This window comes from Crocuta crocuta, unplaced genomic scaffold (genome assembly GCF_008692635.1).
Source record: "Crocuta crocuta isolate KB4526 unplaced genomic scaffold, BGI_CrCroc_1.0 scaffold337, whole genome shotgun sequence".
Classification (NCBI taxonomy): Eukaryota; Metazoa; Chordata; class Mammalia; order Carnivora; family Hyaenidae; genus Crocuta; species Crocuta crocuta.
The window spans coordinates 1,317,056-1,342,098 of record NW_027528873.1 but is presented as its reverse complement, the minus strand read 5'-3'; the positions used below and the strand labels follow the sequence as shown (position 1 = coordinate 1,342,098).

Genomic DNA, 25,043 nt, shown 5'->3' with positions numbered 1-25,043 from the left:
TATTGATTCTTGAGCATTTGTTATTAATATGTTTGAGCTGTTTGCTTATGGTCTTTCATATTGGAAAATGGCCCCTGAAAGTGAATGCCCCTGTTTAATCTGACTCAGATTTAACAATGCCTTTCAACACTGTACTAAGCATCTACTATGTGACAGGGACTATGCTGCATGCTGGAAAGGGTAAGATATGATCCGTGTCCCCAGAGTTCAAATTCTCATAGGAGAGGCTGAAATATATGTATTAGTGTAATTAAGGATTCTAAGTCTAAAAGACTTGTAAGTTGAAGAATCAAGAATTCACCAAATGCCATTCATATTTGGGATACTCTTTGTTATGGGAATAACTTTGATAGTTTTATGCCTAGAAAATTTGAGAATCAGTTTAGAAGTTTTGAAATGAAAAGATCTTTTTCAATTGCTAATGAAGGCTGTAGTATATACTGGGAAGACAAAGCACAGAGGAAAACAGTAAGGTGAAATGAAGACAGCCTATGTATCACAGCTTAAATGTCACTTCCTGAGAGAGATTCCTCCACACACCTGTTCTCTTCCTTCACAACGTTTATCATAATTAATGCTCATGTGTGGTTTTTTTTTTATATTTCTCTTCCCAATTAGACGATAAGCACCATGAGGGCAGGAATCACATCTGGTTCACTCACCACTGTAAACTCAACATCTGGTTTAGTCCCTGATACATAACAGGTGCTTAATACATTTTTGTAAATAAATATTAAATGAGTGTTTAGAACCATTAACATTCCGGTGGGTCCATGAAGACTCCTAGGAAACTTGAGACCAATGCAGCAGAATGCTATGCCAAAAGACAACTTGTGTGGAGAGCCTTTTACTTCTCTAGCAAAGAGAAGGGCTGAAAAGGCCTTGATGGTCCATAAGAAAGGAATTCCTGGGGTGCCTGGGTGGCTCAGTTGGTTGAGCATCCATAAGAAAGGAATTCCTGGGGTGCCTGGGTGGCTCAGTTGGTTGAGCATCCGACTTCCAGCTCAGGTCATGATCTTGAGGTTCGTGGGTTGGAGCACTGCGTCGGGCTCTGTGCGGACAGCTAGCTCAGAGCCTGGCTCTGTTTCGGATTCTGTGTCTCCCTCTCTCTCTGACCCTCCCCTGCTCACGTTCTTTCTTTCTTTCTTTCTTTCTCTCTCTCTCTCTCTCAGAAATAAAGAAGACATTAAAAAATTTAAACAAAAGAAAGGAATTCCTTTGGAGGACAATGCTGTAGAACTTCCTCCCTTCCACTTGATATACACAAAATCAGGAGTAATGAGGCAGAGGCTCTCTTGTTAGGAAATAGAGAGTAATCAGCCTTCTTGTGCTTTGAAGATTGTAAAGGATACTGGTGATCATACATCTAGCATCCATTGTCCTCTTGCCCCTTATAGGACTCCAGTTTTACTCAAGTAGCCATGCCTCCACTTTGCAATTTATGTGACTCAAGGACCACCCACCCCATGTCAATTCCAGTTATAGTAACCCCTTTCCCCCTTCCAGAAACCAGGCTTAAGCCGTCTTCACATTTGCTAGACAGTTACTGATTGGAAAACAGAGTATGTGCCTATAAGACCGAATTGGCTCAAAAAAAAAAAAAAAACCTGGAAGGAAAGGTTTTAGATGGAAAAGAAACTATGTGGTCCTGATTGCTCCTGGTAGATATCTGGAAAAATCACTTTAGTATGAATTTGAAACCTACCATGTTTACAGCAGGGCAGAGAGACTAACAGCAACTGGGTCCTTGATAACTTGTTGAACCATTGAGTTCACCAGCCTTGAAGTCTTTTTTGCATGTGGACTTTCTGTTATGTGAGATAATACATTTCCTTATTGTTTAAGAAAACAGTTTGAATTGGGTTTTCTATTATCTGGGGCCAAAATGATCCCAACTGACCTGTGATATTTGGTTTCCTGGCTACAATTAGGGCAGCTATACTCAGAAGAGTGGGAAAATCAACTTGTCTTGGAAAAGGCAAGCAGTGGGAATCTGTGTTTTGAGAGTTGAAGATGAAAATCTTTTAACTCTTGCTAGTGTGAATAGGCCGGTAAGGAGAGGGGTTGGGGGTAGATGTGAGAACATGTTTGCATGCCGCAGACACAGAGCTCAAACTCAGTGTCCCCAGCTGCCTGGAAGAAGGTTGAATATGGGCCTGAAGGTATTTTACCCTAAAAGCTGTGGTCCTGAGACCCCCCTTGTGAGACACATCATGATTAATGCCTTTTGTTGGAGATCCTTGTTGGCCCATGTGGAACCTGCACCACCGCAGACCGGGAAACTACAGGTCGTCAAACAGCGACACCATGTGGCTGTAAGGTGCAACGACTAGTGGGCGCAGAGGAGACTCCAAGCCTTCCTTCAGGTGTGTGGAAGTTGTATTTTCTACTAGGAATTTTTGGATCACTTAACCCACTATAAGTTTTTGAAAATGGCAGGCAGGGACCACATTTGTAGATTCTGAATGTATTATTCTGAGAAGAAAATATTGAGGTGATTTCATTTTGTGTGTGTGGGGGAAGCATATTTGATCATTGTGGAGCTGTTTCTACAGGTTTTTAAAAATTTTTTTTTAATGTGAAAGAGAGTTTATGTGGATGGGGGAAAGGGGCAGAGGGGGAGAGAGAGAATCTTAAGCAGGATCCACACGGAGTTTGACACAGGGCTCCATCCAATGACCCGGGGATCATGACCTGAGCCAAAATTAAGAGTCTGACACTCAACCGACTGAACCACCACCTGCCCCTCCAGTTTTTATCTATATTATCAAGATGCATGAAAATTAGGCCTAAAGATAACCAAACAAAAACATTTCCCTTTTATTACCTCTTTGAAAACTTGTCTGTGGTTTCCCATCACCATCTGGATAAAGTCCCAGCTCTTTAACACACCTCCTCCTCCCCCTCTCCAGTGATGCAACATACTAGTCAGTTTTGTCAAGAAACTCTTAGTAAGTTCCATTATATTTGTAAAAGCTTTGGGAGTTAGGTTTTAAGCGAGAGCAGATACGAGCTGTCCCAAAAAGGCCCAGGTTTAACGACAAAAAATAAGATTTACTTTGCACTTGTAACCGGGGCAATATAATAATGTGCTTTGAAATTATTTAATTTTCACAGGAAATTGTCTCTTTCCTCTTTGTATTGCTGGGGAACTCCTACCATTCAGAACCATTCCTTTAGGTTTGCATTCTTGAGATTGGCTGCACAGTGGAATCACCTGGGGAGAGACTAGTGACAAACTATGACACCTGAATCCCACCCTGGAGATTCTGATTTAAGTGGTCTGGGGCTTGATCACCACGTTTTCAAAGCTCCCTAGGTTATTAAAAAATGCAGCCAGCTTGGAAGACTTCAGTACCCTATATAGGTAATCCTTCTCTTTCCCTTCTGCGTCCTGAACAAACTTCTCTGATTATGCCTATCACATTGTATCTGAATTTCAGAGTGTATATCCATCTCCCTAATTAACTTTGAGTATCTCCATTCATTCATCCACCTCTGAATTTCTGGAGCATAAGGTAGGGCCTGACAGTTCGCGGGGATTTGAAAATGCTGAATAGAAGGGTAAAATGTCATCAACAAACACGTACTGGGGTCCTCCAAATGCCAGGTGCTGCTGTGCTCAGCCAGGTATGGAACCTGGAGAACAGGCAGACTAGTCCTGCAGCAAGAGATCGCAGTCACGGCTTGACTATGTGTAGAGGGCAGCGTTCCGTGGCCACGTTGCCCTGGCCTCACTTTCACCAACGGCCTTAAGTGTGTATATATCTGCGGTCTTCCGGACAAATGAGTTTCCAGGTGGCTGCGAACAGCACCTGCGACGCCAGAGAACGTTGACACAGCAATGAAAGTGCGCAGGCGCAGACCGCAAGCGCGGTGCACTCTGGTCTACGTGAATATAAGCCCCGCCTCCAGAGCGAAGGCAACCAGGCGCTGGGTCCGCCTAGCTTCCCTCTGGTGCCGGAGAAAACAGCTTAGTGGCGTTCGGAGGCGGAGCCGAGGCCCGCCCCTCGACGCGCTCCAGTTCGATTGGCCGGCCTCCTAAGGCGCCGTAACGGTCGCGGAGGCGGGGCCGGAGAGGGCTGAGCCGGGCCAGGCGCGCTGCTGGTGGGAGGCCGCGGCTGAGGAAGGTGAGTGGCGCAGGGGTTCGCCGACGCGACGACCCGAGCACCTCCCCGAAGCACCCCCCCGCCCCCCGAGGTCGGCCTCGGCAGGTGCCGGCGAGTGGCCAGACCGCCCCTTGTCCGGTCCCCCAGAGAGCACACCAGTTAAGAGTAAACCAGTATAAGGATTGGGGTACCTGATAAACCTGGTTCGACTCCTGGCTCCCCGGCCCTGGCCATCTTTGGTTGCTCATTTAACGGCTCCGCGCCTCAGCGTCTTCATTCATAGCCTACAGCTGGTAATTCTTGCCTTACGTGGTGGGTGAGAAGGTTGAATGAGGCAGTAAGTGTAAGGCTTAGGACGATACCTGGCGCAGACTGAATTGCGGAGAAGTCGTAGGTAATTCCTCCATCTACACGAGTGGGCCAGGGCTGACCCGCTTCGCTTTTCAGTGTCAGGTGTCTGAGAAGGTTGCTTGACTAGAGAAAACTCGGAGTAAGAGGAGGCTACACGAAGGAATAGGTGAGTAGCCCTTCCAACGGTTTATTAGGCTCATTCCAAATTAGGAGGTCTGCTGCCTTCCTGCGGAATCTAATTTGTTTCTGTTAAAGAAAATTAGGTGGAAATGTCAGAAGGCTGGGATTCGTCTTCTAGGGACCATACACAGCAAGGGTTTCTACTACCACTTACTTTCTGACCATAATACTATCGAGCGCTGTGCCGGCATTACCCATATTGGTTCCAGTCTTCTGCATACGTTTGTTTGTTTTTGCTTTGCGGTGTTGACGGGTGGACCCGGTCTTCCGCCACACGTTAAGGAAGAGGTGCCTGGCTAGGGTTTTGTTCGGAGCTTCTGCTCCAGAGGCGGGAGAGGTGTGTTCTGGCCCTTTGTGTGCCCTCTCCTGGGGCAGAACGATTTGATGGAGATGACATCCAATCCCGACTCTCATTTCCTTATTTGTGGTAGATTCACCCCTTCTTAAGAAAATTAAGCAGCCTGTTGGCATGTTTTTGGAGTACAGTTTTTGTATTTAACAGACCAGAGACTTTGAAAATATTACATGTTCCATTGATTGCAGTAAGATCAGTTAGCTTTCTTGTTTGAGAAAGCTAATTACAGATTTTGACGTGACTCAGTTGAGAAAGAATTGTTATAGGCCAGGGTTTGTTAGTTCCAGCTTTCCCCCAAAAAAGTGGTGAAAAACAATTACATTTTAATGGACAGTGCTTTTTACTAGGGCTTCAGACACATGAAGGGTAAGTTACCTAAGGGCTCTTGGAACCCTGGGACGTGCCAGAAAGTGCAACCATGATTTACTTCTCTGCCTTTGGCTTTTAGTGACACCTACGAACCAACTCCCTTTTTTTTTTTTCTTAAATAGTTTATTGTCAAGTTGGTTTCCATATAACACCCAGTGCTCATCCCCACAAGTGCCCTCCTCCATGCCCATCACCCCCTTCCCCTCCCCCCAACAGCCATCAGTCCTCAGTTTGTTCTCAGCATTCAAGAGTCTCTCATGGTTTTCCTCCCTCCCTCTCCCTCCCTCTTTCCCCCCTTCTCCTCCCCCACGATCCTCCTTAGGTTCCTCCTAATCCACCTATATGTGCAAACATATGGTACCTGTCCTTCTCTGCCTGACTTACTTCGCTCAGCATAACACCCTCAAGGTCCATCTTGAGGACCTTGGTTGCTGCGCATGGCCAGATTTCATTCTTTCTCATTGCCATGTAGTATTCCATTGTATAGATAAACCACATCTTCTTGGTCCATTCGTCCGTTGATGGACACTTAGGCTCTTTCCATGTTTTGGCTATTGTTGAGAGTGAACATTGGGGTCCATGTGCCCCTATGCATCAGCACTCCTGTATCCCTTGGGTAAATTCCTAGCAGTGGGTCATAGGGGAGTTCTGTTATTTTTTTGAGGAATCTCTACACTGTTTTCCAGAGGGGCTGCACCCGTTTACATTCCCACCAACAGTGTAGGAGGGTGCCCGTTTCTCCACATCCTCGCCAGCATCTCGTGTTCTCTGATTTGCTCATTTTAGCCACTCTGACTGGCATGAGGTGGTATCTCAGTGTCGTTTTGATTTGTATTTCCCTGATGAGTAGGGATGCTGAGCATCGTTTCATGTGTTTGTTGGCCATCTGGATGTCCTCTTTGGAGAAGTGTCTGTTCATATCTTCTGCCCATTTCTTCACTGGATTATTTGTTTTTTGGGTGTGGAGTTTGGTGAGTTCCTTATAGATTTTGGATATTAACCCTTTATCTGATATGTCATTTGCAACTATCTTTTCCCATTCCGTTGGTTGCCTATTAGTTTTGTGGGTTGTTTCCTTTGCCGTCGCCCCAGGCCCTTCTTGAACCAAGCGTTGCACCTCACTCTTTTGGGTGCATAATTTCCCTGTGCCACGGGCATAGCCAAGGTGGGCCGTTCTCTATATCCCAAGCCAGGCCTCGTTTCCAGTTCTCAGTCTGCGCGCTCCATTGAAATTGCCCAAAGTGTAAACTCTCAGGTGAGCCCCTCAGAGCAGTTTCAAGCCTCTTGCCTTCGTGCCAGAAGGCGCTGCTCCCGTCTCCTCCAGGTTGGACTGGTGAGCGAGGAGCACTTTCACCCGGGGTCGCCTGGGACCAGTGCGTCCCGCCTAGGGTCAGCTGGACAGCAGGAAACTGGATCCCTCTGTGTCCCAAGTGGAGGTTTTTCTCTTCAANTGTCTCCTTTTCCTCCCAAACTCCTGGATTCTCTAAGGGTTCCTATGGCTTCAGGCCTTCTTCATGTGAGATACAGGGGCGAGTGAAATGTACGGAGATCCCTACTTCTCCACCATCTTGCCTCCCCTACCCATACAAACCAACTCCTATTCTGCCTTCCCTAATCCCACAGTCTTACTTTAGATGTGTTATGACACTGAATAAAGCTATAGCTTCTGCTTTGGCCTTTGGAAGCTGAGACTCACATTGGGAGATTAGACACTCAGAGTTCCAGATCTGTGTCCTGTCTTCTAGTGGAGGAAAAGGCTGGTGCACACTATCAGCACATTAACGTGGATCTCTGAAAGGTGGGCTTGGTCAGTCACAGGTGGAACTGAGGGGATCGTTTTTCTTCCTGCCTTTGCCTTTTGCGGTTAGTAGTGTTTGTCCATCTGAAAGTGCTTCGTTTTAGTACCCTTGCAAATGAGAATGTTCTACCCTTGTGGCCAGAAGTCCGAATTAATGATGGGTGATGATAGATTTGGACTCCCAGCTAAGGTGGCAGCATTGGAGTCCATCAGCTGTTGTTAGTCGTTCCCACTTAAGTAGTTACTTGCACCATTGATACTCTGGGAATAACACAGGACCATTCTTACTAGGAGGTCAGACATTTTAAGAAAAGGGTCTTTTTATCTTTTTGAAATCTAGATGAAGATCCAGTTTCAGACGTGAGGCTCACTGGGTGATCATTTCATTGAGATCAACTTGAATGACCAGGTGAAAAGTGCAAGAGGGACGTGCTATGACTGAGGTATGTCTGCTGTGACAGATAACTCTGAATGTTGGGAGGCCATGGAGAAGACCTATTGTTTATTGAATACTGTAATAGATACATTGCCTATATTTCTTTGATCTCCTGATAATCTGGTCAGGTCGATATTTGAAACTGAGGTAAGGAAACTGAAGCACGGGGTACCTGGGTGGCTCAGTCAGTTAAGCGTCTGACATCAGCTCTGGTCATGAACTCACAGTTCATGGGTTCTAGTCCCGCATCCGGTTCTGTGCTGACAGCTCAGCGCCTGGAGCCCGTTTCAGCTTCTGTGTCTCCCTCTCTGTCTGCCCCTCCCCCACTCTGTCTCTCTCTGTCTCAAAATTAAACACACACACACACACACACACACACACACACACAAGGAAACTGAACCCCATAGAGGTTAAGTAACTATACCTACTTACATAGTTGGTCACTAACTCTAATCCCCACCTCTGTTTTGCTATGAGCCAGGCACTGTCCTATTTTCTTTCTATATTAACTCTCCTAATCTCGATAACAACCCTATGAGCTAAGTACTTTTATTATCCTCATTGTCTGGAAATGAGATTGAGGCACAGAGGCATTAGTGCTTCCCTGGCTGGATGGCAGAATCCACGATTTGAACCCAGGTAGCCTGGCTACAGAGCTATACCAGCTTTCTTTGGGTTCCTGTTTTGTTGCTTTTGTTTTTATTGTTACTTGGGAAAGTTCTTTTATTATAAAATGAATTTTTATTATGAAGTCAAACAGAAACACATGCCAATTGTGTAGTTTAATGAATTTTTTTAAAGTTATTATTTATTAGAGAGTGTGCATGTGCATGCACATGCGCAGGAGGGCAGAGAGAGAGAGAGAGAGAGAGAGACAGAGAGAATCCTAAGTAGGCTTTGTGCTGACAGAGCTCAGTCTCAACACAGGGCTCAGTCTCATGAACCATGAGATCATGACCTGAGCCGAAATCATTAACTCACTGAGCCACCCAGGCACCCCCAAAATTCAATAATTTTATTAGGATGTGTCTTCTGGATCAGTGTTCTCAAGTATGTGATATATTCTTTCCATGTGTAATTTCATATGTATATATTTTTTTCATTTCAGGAAAGCTTTTAGTTTATTCCTTTTTATTCTTGAGAGATATTCCTTTGTATGAATATACTAGTTTGTGTATCCATTCAGCTATTGATGGACATTTGAGTTGTTTCCAGTTCCTGGATATTACAAATAAATCTCTTAAGGACTTTTATATATAAGGCTTTGTGTGGTTATATGCTTTCATTTCTCCTGGGTAAATACCTAGGAATGGAATGGCTGGGTCTTAGGTGTATATATAACCTTTTAAGAAACTGCCAAAGTGTAATCCAAAGTGATTGTCTTATTTTACACACCCATCAGCAGTGTATCAGAGTGCCAGTTCCTTCATATTCTCATAAACAGTATAGTCTTAGCCGTTTAAATAGGTGTATTGTGGTTTCACCTTGTGCATGGTAAAAATTTTATTTTCAGTGTAGCTAACATGCAGTGTTACATTAATTCCAGGTTTACAATGTAGTGATTCAGCAGTTCCACACACTACTCCGCACTCAAGTTAAGTGCACTTNCCCCCCCCCCCCCCCCCCCCCCATACACCTTCCCTCTGGGACCCATCTATTTGTTCTCTATAGGGAAGAGTCTGTTTTGATGGTTTCTCTTTTTTTTTTTCTTGTTTATTTTGTTTCTTAAATTCTGTATATGAGTGAAATCATGGTATTTGTATTTCCCTGACTTATTTCAGTTAGCATTATACCTACTAGGTTCATCCATGTTGTTGCAAATGGCAAGATTTTACTCTTTTCTTACGGCCAAACAATATTCCATTAGAAATATATACTGCCTCTTCTTTAACCATTCATCTCACGTGGGTTGCTTCCATAGTTTGGCTGTTGTAAATAATGCTGCTGTAGACATAGGGGTGCATATATCCCTTAAAATTAGTGTTTTCATATTCTTTGGATACTCAGTAGTGTGATTACTGAGTCATGGGGTAGTGCTATTTTTAATTTTCTGAGGAATTGCTGTACTGTCTTTCATAGGGGCTGTGCCAGTTTAATTGCCACCTAAGCGCACTAGGGTTCCTTTTTCTCCATATCCTCACCAACACTTGTTTGAGTTTTTTATTTTAGGTATTCTGAGGTGTGAGGTGACATCTCATTGTGGTTTTGATGTGTATTTCCCTGATAATGCATGAAACCGAGCATGTTTTTGTGTGTCTGTTGGCTGTCTCTATGTCGTCTTAGGAGAAACGTCTGTTCATGTCTTCTGCCCATTTTTTACTTGAATTATTTGTTTCCTGGGTGTTTTATAAGTGCTTTGTATATTTTGGATACTAACCCTTTACCAGATACATCATTTGTAAATATCTTCTCCTTTTCAGTAGGTTGCCTTTTAGTTTGGTTGCTTGTGTTCTTTGCCGTACAGAAGCTTTTTATTTTGATGTAGTCCAAATAGTTTATTTTTGCTTTTGTGTTCCTTGCCTCAGGAGACCTATCTGGAAAGATATTACTGCACCTAATGTCAGAGAAATTAATGCCTGTGCTCCTTTAGCATTTGTATGGTTTCAGGTCTCACATTTAGGTCCTTAATCCATTCTGAGTGTATTTTTGTGCGTGGTGTAAGAAAGTGGTCCAGGTTTCATTCTTTTGCATGTAGCTGTCCAGTTTTCTCAATACCGTTTATTGAAGAGACTCTCTTTTTCCGATTGCATAGTCTTGCCTCCATTGTCAAAGATGAATTGAGTATGTAATGCAGGTTTCTTGCTGGATTTTCTACTCTGTTCCATTGATCTGTGTGTTTTGTGCCAGTACTATACTGTATTGTTTGCTACAGCTTTGTAATATAACTTGAAATCTGGAATTGGGATACTTTCAGTTTTGTTTTTCTTTTTCAAGATTGTTTTGGCTATTTAGTGTCTTTTGCAGTTCCATACAAATTTTAAGATTGTTCTAGCTTTGTGGAAAATGCTGTTGGTGTTTTGATAGGGATTGCATTAAACCTGTAGATTGCCATGGGTAGTGTAGACATTTTAACAATATTCTCCTAATCCATGAGCATGGAATATCTTTCCATTTCTTTGTGTTGTCTTCAGTTTCTGTCATCAGACTTTTATAGTTTTCAGGGTCAGGTTTGTTTGCTTGTTTGTTTATTTCTAGGTATGTTATTTGGTGCCATTGTAAATGGGGTTGTTTTCTTAATTTCTCTTTCTGCTGCTTCATTATTAACATATAGAAAAGCAACAGATTTCTGTCTAGTGAATTCATCTATCAGTTCTAGTAGTTTTTTGGTGAAATTGTTAGCGTTTTCCATAGATAGTTTCATGTCAGCTGCAAATAGTGAAAGTTGTACTTCTTCTTTACCAATTTGGATGCTTTTTATTTCTTTCTGTTGTCTGATTGCTGTGGGTAGGACTTTTAGTACTGTGTTGAATAAAAGTGGTGAGAGTGGATGTCCGTATCTTCTTCCTGACTTTAGAGGAGAAGCTCTCAGTTTTTCCGCATTGAGTATAATGTTAGTTATGGGTTTTTCATAGATGGCCTTTATTATGTTGAGGTATATGTTCCTTCTAAACCTGTTTCGTTCAGAGTTGTTATCATGAATGGATGTTGTACTTTGTCAAATGCTTTTTCTGCATCTGAAATGATCATGTGGTTTTTATCCTTTCTCTTGTTGATGTGATATATCACACTGATTTGTGAATATTGAACTACCCTTGCATCCCAGGAATAATTCCCACTTGATTTNGAGATCATGACCTGAGCTGAAATCAAGAGTCAGACACTTAACCGACTGAGGCACCAAGATGCCCCTGTTGTGTGTGTGTGTTTTTAAATCTACTCTATCACCCTAATGTGTTTTGATTGCTTTAGTCCATTTGCATTCAAAATGTTTGTTGCTAGATATGTCTTTATTGCCAGTTTGTTATTTGTTTTGTGGTGGTTTTTGTAGTTTTCTCTGATCTTGTTCTCTTTCATGGTTTGTTGACTTTCTTTAGTGATGTACTTGGCTTCCTTTCTCTTTATTCTTTGCATGTTTATTAATGGATTCTGATTTATAGTTACCATTAGGTATGTATATAATCTCTTCTGCATTTAGCTATGTTAGGTTGATGTTATATGAAGTTTGAACCCATTCTTTATTCCTCCCCATGTTTTAGGTATATAATATTATATTTTAAATCCTTTTATTAATCCCTTGAATGATTTTTACAGAAATGCTTATTTTTACTCTACTCTTCATATAACTAAACATGGTCTTTCCACTCAGAGAATTACGTTTATTTGGTGTAGGCCAGGTTTAGTGGTCATGAACTTCTTTGTTTTTATTTGAGCAAGTCTTTATTTCTCCCTCTTTTGTGATGATAGCCTTGCTGGGTAGAGTATTCTCAGCTGCTTATTTTTGCCTCTAACACTTTGAATATATCATGCCACTGTCTTCTGGCCTGCACAGTTTCTGCTGAAAAACTTACTGATAGCCTTATATGGTTTCCCTTATATGTAAGCATCTTCTTTTCTCTTGCTTCTTTTAAAATTTTTTCTTTATCACTACTTTTAATTACTGTATGTCTTGATGTGGCCCTTCTTAGGTTGAATTTTGGGGGAAATATATGTGTCTCCTGCATCTGGATATCTGTGTCCTTCCACAGATTAGTGATGTTTTCACCTATTATGTTTTCAATAAACTTTCTGCCCCATTTTCTGCCTCTCCTTCCTTTGGGATCCCTATAATGTGAATATTATTGTGCTTGATTCCAGTGAGTTCCCTAACTGTTTTCTCAACTTGCATATTGTGTTTTCCTCTCATTTCCTCATCTTGGTTACTTTTCATTATTCCATTACTTCCAGGTCCTTAATTTGTTCCTCTGCTTTCTGTATTCCATCTAGTATATTTTTAATTCCATTTATTGAGTTCTTCATCTCTGAATATGTTTTTTTTTTAATCTCTTAATTAAGGGTCTCACTGATATCCTCCACTCTTCTGAAGTCCAGTGAGTATCTTCATTACTTTAAATTCTCCATCAGGCATCTTACATCTGTTTCACTTAGGCCTTTTGCTGTGGTTTGGTTCTGTTCTTTCATTTGGGACATATTTTCTGTCTCCTTACTTTGTTTAACTCTGTGTCTGTTTCTTTGTGTTTGGAAAGTTAGCCATGTCTCTTGCTCTGGATGGTAATGGCCTTTTGAAGAACAGGTCTTGTAGTGGCCTGTATGTGGTGTCCCCTGTTCCCTAGGACCTGGTGCGTCCCTAGGAGTATCTCCTATGTGTTGTGTGTGCTCTGCTATTGACTCCTGGTTGCTTTCTCCTTCAGTCTTGTCTGCAGAGGCTCTCTTTACCTGTTGTGGGCAGTGTTTGGTCCCCAGCTGGGTAGGGCATGTTTTAACAAGGTATGTGGTGGTCTGCTTGTGAAGTGAGTTCTGGCACTGCTGCTGCTGCACCACTGTAGTTGAAGTCCTGAAAAACCCACAGATTGGGAGATGTGGTGCTGGTGAGGTTTTCACTGGTGTTCTCCGGGAGGGGACCCTCAGTGCTGGGACTGAGGCAAGCATGATGGGGAGGGGTGGATCCACTGAGGTGTGGTATGGGGGAGTGGGACTGGTGTAAGCAAATTAGGGAGTGAGTATTAGCACCTGCAATGTTTCTGCTGAAAAATTAGCTGATAGCCTTGGGGTTTTCCTTGTATGTAACTGTTATCTTCTGATGCTTTTATTTATTTTTTAAAGTTTACTTATTTTGAGAGAGAGAGAGAGAGAAAACACAAGCAGGAGAGGGATAGAGAGAGAAGGAGAGAGAGAATCCCAAGCAGGCTCCATGTTGTCAGCTTAGAGCCCATTGTGGGGTTTGATCTCACGAACTGTGAGATCATGACCTGAGTCGAAATCAGGAGTCAGATGTTTAACTAACTGAGCCACCGGGTGTCCCTTTTAGGTGCTTTTAAAATTCTCTTTATCATTACTTATTTGTAATTGAACTATTATGTGTTTTGGTGTGGACAATCTTGGGTTGACTTTGTTAGGGGCTTTCTGTGCTTCCTGGACTAGATGTCTGTTTTCCTTCCTCAGACTGGGAAAGTTTTCAGCTATCATTTCTTCAATTAATTTTTCTGTCCCCTTCTCTTTCTTCTCCAGAGGACCCTATTATGTGAATGTTACGGTGTTTGATTGTGTTGCAGAGTTCCCTTTCTCTACTGTCATTTTTTATTAAACTTTTTTCTTTTTGCGATACAGTTTGGTTCCTTAACATTATCCTGTCTTCCAGATTGCTGATCTGTTCTTCTGTTTTTTAATCTGCTATTGATTACATCTGTTATATTTTATTTAGTCTGTTTGTTGACATCACTCTCTGAAGTCCAGTAATTATCTTAATGACTATTACCTTGAAGTCTTTATCAGGCATATTGCATACCTCTCTCTCATTTGTGTGTTTTTTTACTGTGATTTTTGTCTTGTTCTTTTCATTTGGCACTTATTTCTCTGTCTCCTCATTTTGTCTCTGTTTATTCCTAAGTATTAGGTAGGTCCGCTACGTCTCCTGATGTTGAAAGTAGCAGCCTTGTGAGGAGATCCTGTGGTGCTGTATAGTGCAGTCCCCCTGGTCACCAGAACCAGGCACTCCAGTGTGTCCCCTCTATAGGCTGTGTGTATCCTTCTGTGGTGGCTGAGCTGCATTTGTTGTGGGCATGCTGGTGGGTAGGGGCTGGCTTCTCACCTGACTGGCTGCAGTGACTCGCTTGCATGATATGAGTGTACTGGGCATGGTTTGTTCCTTGAGATGTTGAGGGGCCCAGCTACTGCCTGTGTGCTCACTGGTGGGTGTTGTTGGTGTTCAGCCTAGCCTGCGGCCTGCAGTTAGTGTCTGCCATGCTTGTAGGCCCAGCAAAGGGCAGGACTTGGTCTCCACACAGCCAGCTAAGAGGCTCAGCTGCGGGAACTGTGGACACACTGGTGTGTGGGTTAGCTCCTCCCCTCCCAAGGGCAGGAGTCGTTTTGGAGTGGCACATGCTGCCAGAGTTGCCTTCTGGGTGTGGTGGGGTGGGAGCTGTTTTGGAGGGATGGCTCCCAAGGTGGGCAAGTTGGGTGGGATGGTCTGCAGGAGAATGAGGGGGCATGGCGTTCATTGATGGCAAGGTAGGGGGGAGTGATAGAACTGGTTCCCAGAAATCTCTTGATTATTTTGGTTGCAGGAGACCAGGAAAAATGGTACCTGCTATCGCTTTTGTTTGCAGAACAACCTGCAGCACATATTCTCAGATTAGTCAATAAATCTCCTTCAGAAATACCCTCAGGTGCTTTTCAAGCTGCTACTCTTGTACTGTGTGTCTGAGTTTTTTAGACTGTTTAATGGTGGGGACTCGGTTTCCTGTAGCATTCTGGCTCTCCTGGAGTTAAGCCGGCTGATTTTTAATGTTCCTGGAGTTAGCCCTGGTGTTTCCAAAGCCAGATATCACATGATTCATCTTCCCAACGTGGGTTCCCAGTTCAGGGGGGTTGCCTAGTGTGGGGTCTGTTCCTCTTGCTTCTCTATGCCTCTCCTGTTTGTGGTTAGTCATACGGGGAGGGGGGGCAGTGGAGGGGGCGTTGGTTCCCAACTGTCTCTGCCCTTTCCACCCTTTCCTATGTGATGTTCTCTCTATGACTAGCTGCGGAAGTCTTCAGGTCATTTTCAGAGTTAGTCACATAGCTCTAGTTGCTGCCTCAGTGTGTCTGTGGGACAAGTTGAATTCCAGATCATCCTATTCTACTTTCCCTTATATTCTCAGATGTGGGTCGTGGGTCCACAGGCTCACTATTTGTGCATTTAGAATATAACCGGGAATTTAAAGTGTGGAAGGACAAAAAAACCACAAATGGTCAGTTATCAAAATCAACCAAGATCTCTCAAACAAAGAAGCCTCAGTTGGGGGAAGTGGCCTGCCTCTTTATCTAGGCGTACTGCTGGCACTGTGTTTATTAGAGAGAGCCATCTTTGGAGTGGATGCCATTTTGAATTGGATCCCTTCACGATCAAAGCTTAAGTCAAGCACTTGCATTTACAAACAAAACAAAACAAAAAGCCCATTAAAAAAAACTGTTAGAACTTACACCACAACCATCTGAATTATTTTTTTAAGTGTACATTTGATTGATACAACATACATTCATAATGTGCCATCGTAGCCCATCCATCTACAGAACTCTTTTTAAAAATTTTTTAAATTGTTTTTTTATACTTGTTTATTTTTGACAGAGACAGAGTGGAAGCAGGGGAGGGGGCAGAGGGAGAGGGAGACACACAATATAAAACAGGCTTCAGTCAGCACAGGGCCCGACACGGGCCTCGAACTTACAAGCCGCGAGATCATGACATGAACTGAAGTCAGGATGCTTAACCAACTGAGCCACTTAGGTGCTCCAGTATTTACTTATTTATTTCTACACTCAGCGTTGGGGCTCAAACTCCTGACCCTGAGATCAAGAGCTGCATGCTCTTCCAACTGAGCCAGCCAGGTGCCCCAGAACTTTTTGTCTTGTGCAACTAAAACTCTGTATATATTAGACATAGGGCCCTTGTCCCTCAAGGCCCTGCCTGGCAGCTACCATTTTCCTTTTGGTGGCTATGATTTTGATTACTCCAAGCAGTATAAGTGGAATCATTACAGCATTTATTTTTTTGTGGCTGACTAATGTCCTCATGGTTGTAGCATATATCAAAATTTCCTTACTATTTAAAGCTGAATAATATTCCTTGGAACACCTGGGTGGCTCAGTCCATTAAGAGTCTGTTGATTTTGGTTCAGGCCATGGTGTCATGATTTGTGGGTTCAAGCCCCTCATGGGGCTCCACGCTGACAGTGTGAAGCCTGTTTGGGATTCTTTCTCTCTCCCTTTCTCTCTGCCCCTCCCCTGTCCCCCCACCTCAAAATAAACTTTAAAAAAGCTGCATAATATTCCATTGTACAGATATACCACATTGTGCTTATCTATTTGTTGATGAACACTTGGGTTTTTTAAACATTTTGGCTACTGTGAGTGATGCTGCCATGAACACAGATGTACAAATATCTTTTCAACATCCTGCTTTTGAGTTCTTTTGAGTATATACCTAGAAGTAGAATTCCTGGATTATATGAGTATTCTTTGTTTAATTTTTTTTTTAAGAACTACCATACGGTTTTTCACAGTGGTTATACCATTTTACATTCTCACCAGTAGTGCACAAGATTCCAGTTTTACCACACCCTTGCCAGTGCTTGGTTTTTGTTTGTTTGTTTGTTTTGATAGTAGCCTAATGGATATGAGGTGGTATCTTTTTGTAGTTTTGATTTGCATTCATCTAATGGGTAGGATGTTGAACATCTTTACAAGTGCTTATTGGTCATTTGTATATCAAGTTCTTTTCCCATTTTTAATTTTTATGTATTCTTTTTTGTTTGTTTTTTGAATTTTTTTTAAATGTTTAATTTTAAGAGAGTGAGAGAGTGAGCACAAGCAGGAGAGGGCAGATAGAAGGAGACAGAGGATCCAAAGCAGGCTCTGCACTGACAGACAGCACGGAGCCCAATGTAGGGCTTGAACTTAGGAATGCAAGATCATGACCTGAGATGAAATTGTTCACTCAACTGACTGAGCCACCCAAGTACCCCTGTTTGTTTATTTTTAAAATAAAGTTTGTTTGTTTATTTTGAGAGAGAAAAGGAAGGGGGAAGAGCAGAGAAGGAGGGAGAGAATGAGAAATCCAAGCAGGCTCTGCACTGTCAGCACAGAGCCTGATGCAGGGCTTGAATTTATGAACTGTGAGATTATGACTGAGTTGAAACCCAAGAGCTGGACGCTTTACGCACTGAGCCACCCAGCTGCCCCTCTTTGCCCATTTTTTAAGCAAAGTTTTTTTTATTCAGTTTTAGGAGTTCTCTGTGTATTCTGGATGTTAACTCTTTATCACATATATGATTTGCAAATACGTTGTTCCATTCAATTGGTTGCCTTTTTACTCTGTTGATAGTATCTTTTGATGTGCAAAAGTTTTAATTTTCATGAAGTCCAATTTGTTTTTTCTTGTGTGTTCCCTGTTTCTGATTCAGATCTAAGAAACCACTGCCAAATCCAGTGTCATGAAGATTTTACCCTATGTTATCTGCTAAGAGTTTTATAGTTTTGCCTCTTAAATGTAGTTCTTTGATCCATTTTGAGTTAATTTTTATATGTGTTAGGTAAGGATCCAACTTCATTCTTTCCATGGTGATGTCCAGTTTTCCCAGAACTATTTGTTGAAGACACATATACTTTCTCCATTGAATGGTTTTGGCCTTCATGTTGAAAATCTTGACAGTATATGTCAGAAATTATTTCTGGCCTCTCTAGTCCATTGGTTTATATATCTTTATGCCAGTATCACACTGTATTGATTTCTGTAGCTTTGCAGTGGGTTTTGCAATCAGGAAGTGTAGGTCTTCCAGGTTTCTACTGTTTCAAGATTGACTTGGCTGTTAGTGGTCCCTTGAGGTTCCTTATGTAATATCTTAGAATGATTTTTTTTATTTCTGAAAAAAAATGTCATTGGGACTTCAATAGGGATTGCATTGGTTGTGTAGGCTGCTTTGGGCAGTATGGACATACTAATATTAAGTCTTTCAATCCATGAATATAGGATGTTTTCCCATTTATTTGTCTTTTTAATTTCTTTGACCAGTATTTTGTAGTTTTTTAATGTTTTTTTTTGTTTTGTTTTTTTTCTAGCAGAGAGAAAGAGAGAGAGAGACAGTGTGAGCAGGGGAGGGTCAGAGAGAGAGAGAGAGTCACAGACTCCGAAACAGGCTCCAGGCCCTGAGCTGGCAGTCAGCACAGAGCCTGACGCGGGGCTCGAACCCACAAACCGCGAGATTGTGACCTGAGCAAAAGTCGGACGCTTAACCGACTAAGCCACCCGGGAGCCCCTTTTGTAGTTTTAATTGTACCAGCCTTTGACCGCTTTGGTAAAGGATTTTTTCCTTTTTAAAAAAATGTTTTATTTATTTCTGAGAGAGAGACAGAGAGACAGAGAGAGACAGAATCTGAAACAGGCTCCAGGCTCTGAGCCATCAGCCCAGAACCTGATCCGGGGCTCAAACCCTTGAACCGTGAGATCATGACCTGAGCCAAAGTCGGACGCTTAACCAACTGAGCCACCCAGGCGCCCCAAGGATTTTTTCCTTTTGATGCTGTGTAAGTGGAATTGTGTTCTTAATGTCCCTTTCGGATTATTTATTGTTAGTGTATAGAAATGCGGCTGATCTTTGTGTGTTACAGACCTACATCCTAGCACTTTGCTGAATTCATTTCTAATAGGTTTTTGGTTTTTTGGTGGACTCATTAGCGTATTCTGCATATAAGGTTATATCATCTGCAAATAGGTATAATTTTATTTTTTCCTTTTTGACTTGGATGCGTTTTATTTCTCTTTGTAGATTAATTGCTTTGGCTAGACCTTCTAGCACTCTATGGAATAGAAGTGGTGACTGCTTTGTTTCTGATCTTAGAGGAAAAACTTTCAGTCTTTCATATAAGTATGATAACTGTGTGTTTTCACATGTGGCTTTTATTATGTTGAGGTAGATTCCTTCTATTCCTAGTTTATTGAGTATTTTTATCATAAGAGGATATTCAATTTGGTCAGATGCTTTTTCTGGATCAGTTGAGATGATCATGTGTTTTTTTTTTTTTTTATCCTTCATTCCTCTTAATATGCTGTTGAATTTGGTTTACTAGTAATTTGTTGAGGATAATTGCATCAGTGTTCATAAGAAATCTTGGTCTTTAGTTTTCTTGTATTGTTTTTGTCTGGCTTCAGTATTAGAGTAAAGCTAGCCTTAAGAATGAATTAGCAGAGGGGCGCCTGGGTGGCTTAGTCGGTTAAGCGTCCGACTTTCGCTTAGGTCACAATCTCACGGTTCGTGGGTTCGAGCCCCGCGTCGGGCTCTGTGCTGACTGCCAGCTCAGAGCCTGGAGCCTGTTTCAGTCTGTGACTCCCTCTCTCTCTGATCCTCCCCTGCTCACGCTGTCTCTCTCTCTCTCTCCTAGAAATAAATAAAACATTTAAAAAAAAAGAAAAGAATGAATTAGCTGAGCCTGGGTGGCTCAGTTGGTTAAGCGTCCGACTTCAGCTCAGGTCATGATCTCATGGTTCGTGGGTTCGAGCCCTGTGGCAGGCTCTGTGCTAACAGCCAGCTCAGAGCCTGGAGTCTCTTTCAGATTCTGTGTCTCCTTCTCTCTCTCTGACCCTCCCCTGCTCACGCTGTCTTTCTCTCTCTCAGAAATAAAAAAAAAGAAAGAAAAAAAATGAATTAGGAGGCTGGGACTCCTGGGCGGCTCAGTCTATTGAGCATCTGACTTTGGCTCAGGTCATGATCTTTTGGTTAATGAGTTCGAGCCCCATGTCAGGATCTGTGCAGAACCCCATGTCAAGCTCCAGAGCCTAGAGCTTACCTTTAATTCTGTCTCCCTCTCTCTCTGCCCCTTCCCCACTAATGCTCTGTCTCTCTCAAAAATAAATAACCATTAAAAAATGAAGAAAAAAAAAAAGAATGAATTAGGGGGCACTTGGGTGGCTCAGTCTGTTAAGCATCTGACTCTTGATTTTGGCTCAGATCATGATCTGAGTTAGTGAGATTGAGCCCATGAGATCAAGCCTGGTGTCAGAGTCTGCACTGAGAATGGAGCCTGCTTGAGAATCTCTCTCTCTCTCTCTCTCTCTCTCTCTCATAATAATAATAATAATAATAACAACAAATAAATATACATAAAGAATTAGGAAGTATTTATTCCCTTCTCTTCAGTATTTGGAAAAGTTAGAGAATAATTGGTGTTAGTTCTTTAAATGTTTGGCAGAATGTCTCAGTGAATTCATCATTTCCAAGGCTTTTCTTTGTTGGGATATTTTCCCCAAGTTTATTTATTTTGAGAGAGAGAGAGAGCACAACCAGGAGAGGAGCAGAGACAGGGAGAGAATCCCAAGTGGGCTCTACACTGTCAATGCAGAGCCTGATGCGGGGCTCAAACCCAGGAACTGTGAGATCATTCCCTAAGCCGAAATGAAGAGTTGGATGCTTAACCCACTGAGCCACCCAGGCACCCTTGTTGGGAGATTTTTGATTACTTGTTCACTCTTCCTACATGTTATAGGTGTATTCAGATTCTGTTTCTTTGTATTGCTCTCTTAGAATTTTAATTTCTGTATAATTGGGACTAATGTCCCCATTTTCATTTATGACTTGAGTACTTTGAGTCATCTCTCTATTTTTCTGTCCATTTAGCTAAAGGTTGTCTATTTTGCTGATTTTGTTTTCAAATAACTTTATTTCAATGAATTTCCTCTATTGCTTTCCTTTATCTCAGCTCTAATCCTTATTATTTCCTTTCTTTTGCTAGCTTTTGTTCTTCTTTTTCTAGCTTCTTAAGTTGTAAAGTTAGGTTGTTAATTTGAGATTATTCTTGTTTAAAAATTTTTTAAATATTTATTTTTGAGGGAGGGAGAGAGAGAGAGAGTGAGCACATGAGGTGGGGAGGGGCACAGAGAGAGTGAGACACAAAATCTGAAGCAGGCTGCAGACTCTGATGTGTCAGCATAGAGCCGACATGGGGCTCCAACCCACAAACTGTGAGATCCATGACCTGAGCCTAAGTCAAATGTTCAACAGACTGAGCCACCCAGGTGACCCTGTTCTTGTTTTTTAAGGTAAATGTTTATAACTATAGATTTCCCCCTTAGTAGTGCTTTCACTGAGTCCCATAAATTTTGATATGTTGTATTTTTGTCCCCCCCTCCCTTTTTCAAATTTTATCTATTTGAGCAATCTCTACACATGGTGTGTGGGTCTTGAACTCAGGATCCTGAGATCAAGAGTTGCATGCTTTTCCAACTGAGCCAGCCAGGTGCCCCAAATTTAATGTATTTTATTCAGCTTTCTTCCTTGCCTTTAGAGACAAAACTGCCTACTCTATCATTATCAAAAGTAGACTACTTATCTCATGAAATTTAGTCTTATTTAGACATACTTATGTAAAAAACTTATGTGAAATAATGATCTGAGTAATTTGTAGAAAAATATCCAAGCTATCATGTGATGGTAGGATCAATTTTGTTTAACATACTTTCATTTCTTTTAAATTTTCAATGTTTAGTTTTTAGAGAGAGAGAAACAGTGTGTGAGCAGGGGAGGGGCAGAGAGAGAGGGAGACACAGAATCTGAAGCAGGCACCAGGCTCTGAGCTGTTAGCACAGAACCCGATGCGGGGCTGGAACTCTAGGAGATCATGACCTGAAACGAAATTGGTTGCTTGACCGCCTGAACCATCCAGGCACTCCTAGCATACTTTTATATAACAACAACTATCACTTATCTATAATTTCTATGTGCCAGGTGCTTGTTCTAAGTACTTTCTACATGTTGTATGACTTAATCTATTAGGTATATTACTGTGTTCTCTCTTTTACAAATGAAAAAATAAATATTCAAGGACGTTAATGAATTTGTCCTTGTCATATAATTTAATAGTCACCATCTGACTCTAAATGCTAAACCTCTATACTTTATTTGTTATAGTGCTACAAGAACATATAAGAAGAGGACCTCATATAGTCATGGGATCAGGGGAGATTTCCCTGAAGAAAGAAATCTGAGGCAGGATCTGAAGGTCAAGTATGAGTTAACTAAGTGAAGAACAGGATTCAAGCCAAGCCTTGAATATGGAGAGGGATGGCATTTTGAAGATTTGAAAGAGGTCCAGTGTGGTAGTTAAGAAGCTTGTTGGTTATGTAGCTTCACACTCTTTGGGGATTATCTTACATCCTTATTTCTGATCTCCAAGGATATATTCTTGCCACTTTAAAATTCTGGCTGACTCTTGATGGTGATACAACTGGATGAACATAGTACCACTTCTGAAGTATTCCTGCCAGAAAATACTGAACCCGAATTTAATAAAGTCTCTAGATGTACAGTTGACAAGAAATACAGGGGTTGGAGACATATGTTAAATGACAGTAAGCCAGATCTGAAATAGGGGTAGTTTCGCAGGATAGATGACCTGTTTTTTCAACAACTAAATGCATGTCAAAAGAGAAGGGGGGGATGTGACTGTTACAGAGTAAAAGAAGCTTTAGAGGGACACATATAGACCTTGTTTTGATCCTGATTTGGAAAATAAAAAGACATTTTTTAGGACATGGGTTTATTGGGGTACCTGGGTGGCTCAGTCGGTTAAGCATCCGACTTCAGCTCAGGTCATGGTCTTGTGGTTCATGGGTTTGAGCCCCATGTTGGGCTCTGTGCTGACACCTCGGAGCCTGGAGCCTGCTACAGATTCTGTGTCTCCCTCTTTCTTTGCAACTCCCCAACTTGTACTCTGTCTCTCTCTCTCAAAAATAAACATTAAAAAAATTTTAAAGACATGAGTTTATTATATTCTTTATCTTTTTTTATGTATTTCTGACAATTTCTCTAATGAAAAGTTAAACTAGCTGAAAGATTTGTAAAGGCAGGAGGGATTACCATAGTGGGTGATTGAGTTGGTAAAAGAGACCAAAGTTGATGTCAAGCAGCAAAAGTGGCAGAATTTGAAAATTTTTAACATGTTACTGAGTTTATCTAAAACTGGAAATCTATACCCTATAGACACATAAGGGTGACTGGTAAATTGTCTAGTTGGATTTCATTATCTGAAGTAGACATAGAAGGGTAGAAGGGTGCTTTGGAAGAAATACGACCTGGTAACAAGGAGGTCTGCGTCTTTCCTAATCAGTCCTGAGATGATCGTTTCACCTCTCTGGGTCTCAGATGTTTACAGGATATGATATACTGGTACAGCTCTCCTATGTGCTTCCCTGCCAGCTATGAACAGCTAGAGATTTAGGATTAAACAATTTCCAAGGTCCTCTCAAGATCTAAAAGTTGATGATGTTAATGAATGTGTGTGATTGTGTCTCTGGAAAGGAGGAATTATAAGTATCAAACAATATCAAACAATACTAGAACATTTTTTCCTATAGGATGATAGAGTCTTAGAAAACAAGAGGAAGTGATGGTCGGGTAGAGTAAATAAAAACTTTTGTGTCCCAGACAGAACGCTTTGCTGCTAGCCTCTGATTTATTTAGAAATAAAGACCACCTAAGAAAGTGGCACTGCATTTACCCTTGGAATTAGCCCAGTGAATTGTTAGACTGATATGTAACTTTGGATCAGGCACAATTCTTTTAGATTTTGGGGAGCAGCTTACAAAAGATAACTATTAGCAGCATGTGCTTTGCACATTGTCTAGTCAATAGTTTTCTGTGTGTATGTGTGCGTGTGTATGAGAAACCCCATAATGTTTTATTTCTAGAGGAGAACATAAGATCAGGCTTATTCTTTTTTTAAATTTAAAAAAAATTTTTTAAGCAATCTCTACTCCAAATGTGGGGCTTGAACTCAGGACCCAGAAATCAAGAGTTGCATGCTCTTCCAACTGAGCCAGCCAGGCAACCCCAGATTAGGGTTTATTTTAATCATTCTTTTTTTAAAAAGAATTTTTATTTAAAAAAGTTTATTTTTGAGAGACAGAGCATGAGCATGAGTTGGGGGCGGGGGAGGGACAGAGAGAGATTGGGAGACAAAGAATCTGAAGCAGGCTCCAGGCTCTGAGCTATTAGCACAGAGCCCGTTTTGGGGCTTGAACTCACAAACTGTGAGATCATGATTTGAGCCGAAGCTGGACATGTAACCAACTGAGCCGCCCAGGTGCCCCTTTTCTAATCATTCTTAAAATCATCTCTCTGACAAGTCATACAAGTTTGGACACAGGAGTGGCTTAAATTGCCCAAGAGTTACTGGTTCTTTTAAGTATAATTTCCTTTAATACCTGTTGCACTTTTTCTTAATTTAGGTAACTCCGATATTTTTTACTGCCAATCTTCTTCTGATTTTACAAAAGATCCCAAATCTCCAGCAGACCCTCAAGCCTAGGAGTCCAGTAAATCCTCAAACAGACTCATGACTGAAAAACAGGTAAACTTAAAATATTTGAAGCCAGTGTTTCGTGAAGTATGTGCCAAAGAATACTCCATCTACAAATGTGAAAAATCTTTCTTAAAAGTGTTCTTTAGTAAAATAACTTTGGGAAGTGTTGGGTTAAAGATTATTTAATGATTTCATTATTCTAAACTTCATCATACTATCCAAAGAGACTTGAGTATACATATTTCCTACTTATTTAACATTAGTCTCATGAACAATTAGGTCATTAGTGTCCTGTACCACATACTTTAGAAAATGTCATTCTTAGCTCTTTTCAGAATTTGCAGTTCTCTTATTCTTTTCCTTAAAAGAGGTATCCAGGAACAGTATGGATAATTTGATCATTCCAAATGCATGACACTATTTACAGAGTACTTTGTTTTGTTAGTCATAGTAGACATC

At 41.6% G+C, this 25,043-nt stretch overlaps 1 protein-coding gene across 5 annotated transcripts in view; it reads left to right on the top strand.

The window, feature by feature from the left end:
* The first annotated feature begins 4,048 nt into the window (after positions 1–4,048).
* Positions 4,049–25,043, top strand: part of CEP70 (centrosomal protein 70) — an 82,086-nt gene continuing 61,091 nt past the window's right edge. For all 5 annotated transcript variants that reach the window (XR_013333317.1, XR_013333316.1, XM_077756676.1 and 2 more), the window contains exons 1-4: positions 4,049–4,130; positions 7,503–7,605; positions 22,193–22,283; positions 24,511–24,632. Coding sequence is in view for 3 of the 5 variants with exons in the window: in XM_077756676.1 (XP_077612802.1) it covers positions 24,618–24,632 (15 nt within the window). In the remaining 2 variants the exon portion in view is untranslated. The remainder of the gene's footprint in view (positions 4,131–7,502; positions 7,606–22,192; positions 22,284–24,510; positions 24,633–25,043) is intronic.